Source organism: Histoplasma capsulatum (genome assembly GCF_000150115.1).
Source record: "Histoplasma capsulatum G186AR genomic scaffold supercont2.4, whole genome shotgun sequence".
NCBI lineage: Eukaryota > Fungi > Ascomycota > Eurotiomycetes > Onygenales > Ajellomycetaceae > Histoplasma > Histoplasma capsulatum.
In genome coordinates, this window is record NW_025544804.1 from 1,438,020 (window position 1) to 1,445,762 (window position 7,743).

The window sequence follows — 7,743 nt, forward strand, 5'->3', positions numbered from 1 at the left end:
TAGTGATATGGAATCAATGTTATCTTTATTGGTTTTCAGGACGGTTTCCTTATTTTCCTCATTTTATCTAGTATTTGCCAACCGGCGGGGGTGAACAATTGATATACTGTACTTATTTTCCCGGGGCAGGAGAATTGAAAACAGATGTGTAGATTCAGATTTATACTAGGATTTATATCGAAAATATCTTTAAGCTGAAATCTCATATCCGGAGATTAGAGAATAAATACTAAACGAACCAAGAGACCGGGACATACATACATACATGCAAATGCGAGAGAGTCACTGCTGGCATACATCAAGAAGCCAAATTTTAATATACCGCTGCTGAGAAAACCCCCCCAAAAAAAAAAAAAGATTTGCAAAAAATAAAGCGCGGAAGGCAAAAAAAAACAAAATGTAGAAATTTCAAGAGGGAAAAAATGGCTCTATACATCTATCTCCGCGATTTTCCCAATTTTGACTTGACCCTTTTCGACGACGATGACAGCGACGGCACAGGGGCGGGCTCGTCGTCGTCGACAGATTCATCTTCCTCAGAACCCGCTATAAAGTCCGCCATACTACTTCCTTCATCTTCATCCTCATCCTCTTCTTCGTCGTCCTCTTCCTCATCAGCCCCTTTTCCATCCTCAGATTCATCCGCCTCGTCATCAAACAGCTCCACCTCCTCATCTTCACTCCCTTCCTCTTCGCCATCCTTATCCTCGTCCTCCTCCTCATCATCGCCAGATGCCACCCCGGTAAGAGCTAGAGGCATGTCCTCATCTTCCTCATCCTCTGCTCCATCACTGAAATCCGCACCGAGAACGCCTCGTTTCGCGGCAGTTGCAGCCACACCAATAGCGGCAGCGGAGCCTTTAACGCGCCGGACATCACCGCTTTCTTCGTCCCCGCTATCAACCAAGTCTTCCTCACCTTCAACATAAATGACGTCCTCATCGTCATCTTCCTCAGAACCCGGCACGCCCGTACCATGACTCCCACGGCCACGACTACCAGCACCAGCAGTCCGCTGCAGGTTCCGCCTAAGCCCCAGCTGCGCATCAAGCATATCGAGCTTCCCTTTCAGCAACAGGAGCGACGACAAGCTCGCCGACCGCTGGTCCATAACCTTGAACAGCGCAGTCATTTTGCGCAGCACCTCCGGCCTCCCCGCGATCGAGCCGCCATGGGCGATGCAGGTCCACTGCACCCAGACGAGAAGGTGGCCGTAACGTCCAGGGCGGGTGGAGAGACGCTCAGCAAGCTTCTGGAGCAAGGTGGCGGCGAGAGACGAGTCCATGCGCTGGATCGTGGCGCGCACGATGTTCATGTCTGTGGTGTGGAAGCAGGATTCGAGGAGGGTGTTGTCGCTTGTTTTGAGGGCTTGGGAGAGGACGGTGGTGAGGGAGATGCCGGCGGGGAGCTGGAGGGTGGTGTTGGGCTTATTGGCTGTTGAGGATAGGGCGCGGGTGTGGGTGTCTGCGTCTGCGTCTGCGTCTGCGTCGTCCAGCTCCGCTTCGACGTCGATGGGTTCAGCAGCATGGGCGCGGACGAGTTCGCCGAAGGAGGGCTCGCCGCCTTCTTCTGCGTCGGCATCCATCATGTTGACGTCTTCCTGTTGTGTATGGGATGTTATTGACGCTGATGCCTTTTTGGGCGTTTCTGCTTCTTCCTTTTCCGCTTCCATTTCGTCTTCTACATCCTCTTCATTGGAGTCTTCTTCGTCATCATCACTGGGGTTCGATATGTTGTTGTCTTTCTGTTTCTCACTCTCGTCCTCCAGGGGAATGTTTTCTGCAGCCCCGCCTTGTTCCACAACTGTATGCGACTCATCTACTTGTGTCCTGCCAACATGCTTGACTCCGTTCATCATTGTGGATCCGAGCATAGATATCGACTTGCCACGCACGATTTCCTTTTCCCCCTGAAACATCAGTTCTTCTGTATCCTCGTCTTGCCAACGTATTCTTTCAAATACCAAGTTGACACCGCCTTCGACCCACGCAACGACTAGATCCGGGCCCTGGAAGCTAGCCGAAACGGCAGGCACCGCTGTTCGAGACTTATCCGGTCTGACGATCTTAATCACAGCTTCCGCACGGCGTGTCATTGCTTTCCCCCGCGGTTTCAGACTGTGCGCGGAACCGAGGGACTCGACTTGGTGAAAGGGTTTAGGAAAAAGTTCAATAACACCACTATGCGTGATTGCGGCAAGAAGCTGTTTTTGCAACTGATTCGACCTTGTAGAATTCTTATTATTTTCCGCGTGACCACCCTGCTGAGAGGCCGGATAAAACGCCAAGCATTCAATTTCGCTCCCAGCGACTAGCGTATTTGAGATTTTCCGTTTTTGCAAATCAAAAATGTTGATATAACGGTCGGAATCAGAAGCAAGAAATTGCTCTGAGAGATTTCCCATGTCTGTGGAAGAGGGAATTAGTGTATGTATGGAATTTTTCATAGCACTAAATGAAACCACGCCGTCAATGCCTTCCTGCTCAAGGCCTATTAGATAGGGCGTTTGAGAGGCGCAAAGAATGGGAGGATTCGACGGAACGGGCCGCGCGAGAGCGGAGACAGAAGCTGATGGTAGAGAAATAACCCTGGAGAAAATAAGATGTCGTCAGACAAACGAAACAAAATTTGATCAAGTAGAGTGGGAGGGAGGGGAAAAAAAGAAGAAGAGGAGGAGGAATTAAGCAAGCCTACCGTATACTTCGGCCAGCTTTTAGATCCCACTGTACAAGCTTCCCATCACCACCAATACTCCACCCCTCAGCCGCGGGAGTGTTCACCGTGAACTTGAAATCTCTAATGCCCTTCTCATGTCCGCCCGAAAGCGTTCCAACAATCCTGTCCTCGGCTGGCGAGTACATTCGAATATCAGACGTACTGGTACCAAACGCAATAACCACATTGCCCGAATTCCCGCCATCAGCATTAGCGATGCCATTTACACCGGATGACCCGCGCTTGCGCTTCTTCTTCATATGTTGATCGCGATCTCGGTGGTGAGGATCGCCATAGAAGCCCCAATCTAGCGAGGTGATGGCTTCCCTTGGATTCACGGCATGCTCGCATTGCAGACACCCGGAACCGATCTCGTGGACGCGGAGGTGCTGGGAGTCAAGACCCTGGATGACGGATGCAAAGAGCGCCAGCTGATACTCGGATGGGGAGAATGCTGAGCGGAGGATAGAAGATTTATTTGCAGAGAGGGTGGGAGGGGATGCTGAGGGGGCTGTAGCTGAGGAAATTTTCGAGACGGGGCCTCTTGAGGCCTTTTTAATCCCCATGGTTTGGTGTTAGATATGTTGAGGGTGAAAGCGGCAAGGAGGTAGTTAATAATCGAGCGGAGAGGAAATGGCAAGGATGGAGCGGAGTCTTCTGTCTGAAGAGGAGGACGGATGCCAATTTGCCGGGAAGTTGGACCGGAGCGATAGGGTGGGATGGACAGCAAAATCCGCCCGCACGGTGAAATTATATCGTTCTCTCTATCTCTCTCTTCCTCGCTCTCCCATCGCATGTCCTACCGGGGCTTGGATTGTTTTGCGTGTGTGAAAAAAAGTTGATGCGGAAAAAAAAAGGCGCTTGGCCGGATCTGCATTAGCGTGAAGTAGGATGTCAAAGCTGGCTGCGAAAGGCACTAAACCCGATTAGTCGGGTGTTCCCAGGGGCAGAAAGGCTATTCTGGGGCTGAGAAAGGGCTCTACAACAGACAAGTGGATTAAATGGGTATCAATGCTTGAACTTAAGCTCCTAAAGGATGGAGAGAGGAAAAGAAAAGAAAAGAAAGAAAGCACTTGCTGGGTCCTCGGCCCAATGCATATTTTTTTCTATTAGTGGACGACGACTCGTTCGCTGATGACAAGCTGAACGATTCAACTACCCATACTCTTCCACAATATCTAACGATGTTATATGTTACAAATACCCAGGAAATTTATAGAAATACCGATCCTCTGCATTGGCTATTTCCTAAAATCTTACTTCAAGTCCGCCGCCTGCAAAGGATCGGGGGATAAATGGCACCGACGAGAAATGGCATTTTTTGCACCTCATATCGTCGAACCAAATGCAAAACATACATATACAGTCATCCTCTTCTGCGGGCGTGACAGTAACAGCTCGAATTTGGAGAAGAGCTTTTCGATACCAAATCCTCCACCAACAAGAGCTTCGCAACAAGCTCTCCTGCATGTTGATGAGCGTTCCACACATCCGGAGATCGGTGGAGCTGCGCGTTCAAAGAAGACTTGAGATCTTGGTTCGAAGTGCGTTCGCTGGCAAAATCCCAGTGACGAAGAACAAAACGATATTCTGGTGGATGATGGTTTGCAAGAATCCACGCTCTATGTCGCGTAGACTCGGAAGAGGGGGGGAGAAGGAGAGGGGAGGATTGAGCTTCTCGTTGGGAAGTCTGAAAAGGTCATCCTTGAAGGGCCAAGTAGGAGCATAACGTCGACACTATGGGCATCGGTTGCTATCGCTACGTTCATCCGGCCATATCAAAGGGGGTATTGGTGGATTTGGGTGTTCTTGGAATGTTGGGGTGGCGTTCATTTGCGAACATGGCCGACGAGGAAGACTTTTAGCAAAATGTCCCGCCTGAAGACGTCGCTGGTGGAACAAAGGTGAAATGGATGGTCTCAGAATATCCCCTCATCTCATCGGATGTGAGAAATCTCACGGAACTAAACTAGCTGATATCGAGAGAATGTTGTTGACACCCATTCCATACTGGATGGAACGGACGATGCGTGGATTAACATTGAGCTCGGTCGACGGGCACTTTAAAATTGAACCAAGATCGGAATGTGTGTGGATTGGGTCGAACACTCCGGACCGGAGAATGGAGGACACTGGATAAGGGAACCAGAGGGCATTGATGCTATTGTTTCCTTTCTGGAAGCTTCCTTTTCGCAGATGAAAAGGGGTGAGGAACGAGCGAGTGGATGTTGAGCAGAAGATAAGCCAGAATGGTGATTTCCTATATACATATACATATATATATATATATATCCCTTTTCATCGCATACGACGTTCTGCGGACTCATACCGATAGAATAGCCGCCAAAAGCACGTAACTCTCTGTCGGCACCATGGTCAGTTGCAGTAGATATTCCAACAAGGGTTAAGATACGTTAAACTCTTTTGCAAGGCCTTCCTGATCCGATCATGCTTGTAGGCGATCGTACGCATATGAGCCTACCTCAGTAGCTTCAATGCTGCTTGTACATATATACGGCATACGCGCGTCAATGCCGGTGCTGTACGCTGTTGTATATTGAAGCGTTTCCCCTTGGTTTCTTCATTGATAGCCAGCATAGGGCCTGGTGTTCCTCTTGCCTCACAGAACGATTAGGCAATGTTAGAAATCAACAATCAAACAGCGCTATTGGCGTGTCATGACGCAGGCGGTCCCCCTGGCGATGTTTTCATTGTGCACAAGCCCTCATTCACTGTTCTTATCACTAAGTCCTCTAACAGTAACAAGAGTCACTTAGATGCGCTCACCCATTCCAAAACTAAAAGCAAGGAAGATAGCAAGAATGGAAGAAAACTCCTTTGGGGAGCAAGGAACCCAGGAGACCTGCATTTTGTCGATGTCATCAATCTGCTATCCATCTGCATTCATTGGACTGTGGCGTGGCAGCCACACTGCAGCGGGAGGACATTGGAGCATGCAATGCTTAGCTGCCGTCTGCATTTCTTGCCTATTTTTTTTTTTTCTTTGTCATACCCTTTTTGCTTCAGTCAACCTTGGCATGATGGCTGTGGGTGCAACTATGCGAGAGCATATGTAGGTTTCAGGCAAATATGCAGACACGCACGGACAAACAGAGACGGGGGTGGGAGGAATAAATATCTTAGTGAAAGAAGAGTTTGGATCATCCTTGATAGATCTGGATGATTCTTGACGTTGGGGAATTGCAAACGACCAGTCTGTGGAATAATTGGATATGGTTAAATTAGTTGCTCGTTGACTTCCCGAAATCCTGCAAAGCCATTTCTAGAAAAGGGGATATATACTAGTATTCAATGTGTATATATGAGATAGAATTATATCTCGCTAGTTCGTTGCTCGGAAAATAGTTTCCGAGCCTCTGATTTGCGTCCAACCCTCTAGGGGCTGGTTGTTAGTTAGAGAGTTATATTAGGCCATTCCAAGTTATCCGCCTGTTTGTGTATTAGCTAAGCAACAATTGGTCTGCCTCGGGCACCCGTGTGGGCACGAATCCGAATTTGGCAACAAATTTACACCGTCAGCAAGCCACACTGTCCAAGAACGGAGAAGCATCAGGGTTAAGCCCTGGAAGTACTGAACTGGAAAAAAAAAAAAAAAAAAATCCCGGCTGGTCGTGATGAACGGTTTAGCCTTATTTACGCCACGAAAATTTGTTGGGGGTTTTCCAGGGTATTTTTTTGCAAGCTACTCGTAAGGGGTTGTTAATATTTCATGTATCACCCTCTGAGATTGATGCGTCGGTGCCCAAAAAAAAAAAAAACAGCCGTATATATGGGAGTATATCGGAAGGGGATTGCCTGTATTGTATTCAGTAATCAATACGCGAATACAGCCATCGTACAGGCGTCGCATCAAGCATAAAATGAGCTTTGTGGCTGTGGCAAGACTTGTAAAATTCGGTTATGTCTCGAGATGGACGTATGGCGGCATAATTACGCGGTATGCCGCTAAGACCCAGAACAAACAGGAAGGAAGAAGTGGAGAAATACCAAAAACAGAAAAATACTGATAAAATTACAGAATATCGACAGGGATGGAGAGCGTTTGATTCGGAAAGGGCAGGAAGCTGGGACCAATGAGCGGGCGAGCCAAGACCGGCATGACGCGTAACAGCCAATCAACACGGCCAGAATACCAGCTGGATGGATCGCCGCCCTTAGCAGCGTCATCCGAAGCTAGCGGGACAGGCTGCTGTGGTTCCCTGGCACGGACTGGCAGCCAGCGGTCTGCCCGTACTTAAGGATTCTAGCACCCCCCCTCTGTTTCCTCTGTCTCTCTTTTCGCTTGCCTCGCCTCGCCTCGCGTCTTCTGGTCACGCACTTGTCGCCCATCGCCACGGACTCACTCCGCCTCCCCCAGCGTCGCCACCCAACAGCAACCCTGGAATCTCACTCTTGGTTTTATCTCCACGGCGGCCTGCGACCACCACTGCGGTTGTCAGCCTAGCAATCCTGTTCGTATTATTGTCCCTCCTCTCTCCCTTATTGCCACCGGCTATTGCCTGTATTTCGACCCAAGCAGCATATTATGACTATGATTACTCCTGTGACTGTATTCCTTCCCCACACAGTATTATTATTGTCTTTCCGCTGCCCTGGATCTTCCGAGGGCTTCATAATTTTTGTGCAACTTTGACAGTTGCCACAATACCCACGTTAACGCGCACGTCCCCTTCAACCTGAGTTCCCTCACCTCTCCCCGATCCCGGGCATCCACGGGTTTCTTTGCGCTGTTCTTATCTGGTTTCCAGCGGGATTCTCCGCCTCACCTTTTGTTCCGCCGATTTTGATCCCTCTCCTCTCATTCATTCTTAGCCAATCATCTGTCTTCCTCTTTCACTCATCCGCTGTGGTGTATGTACCTGGCCGTTTCCGCCGCCTACTACTGAGTCACCTGCACACGCACGTGACCACAAGCTTTCCCCCGTCAACTTTCTTGGCAATATAAAATCGCGTATTTCTCCAACCTCTCCTTTTCTGTTTCCTTTTTCCTGCTTTCCCTCCCTTTGG

The 7,743-nt window shown here is 49.2% G+C and overlaps 1 protein-coding gene across 1 annotated transcript; it reads right to left on the reverse strand.

The window, feature by feature from the left end:
- Window positions 1-191: 191 nt before the first annotated feature.
- On the reverse strand, window positions 192-3,281 carry HCBG_03533 (uncharacterized protein; the record flags this gene model as incomplete). Its single annotated transcript, XM_045430582.1, has 3 exons — window positions 192-2,588; window positions 2,695-2,848; window positions 2,879-3,281. The coding sequence occupies 3 exons, from the start codon at window positions 3,279-3,281 to the stop codon at window positions 437-439; spliced, it is 2,709 nt and encodes a 902-aa protein (XP_045288725.1).
- Between the last annotated feature and the right edge of the window lie 4,462 nt (window positions 3,282-7,743).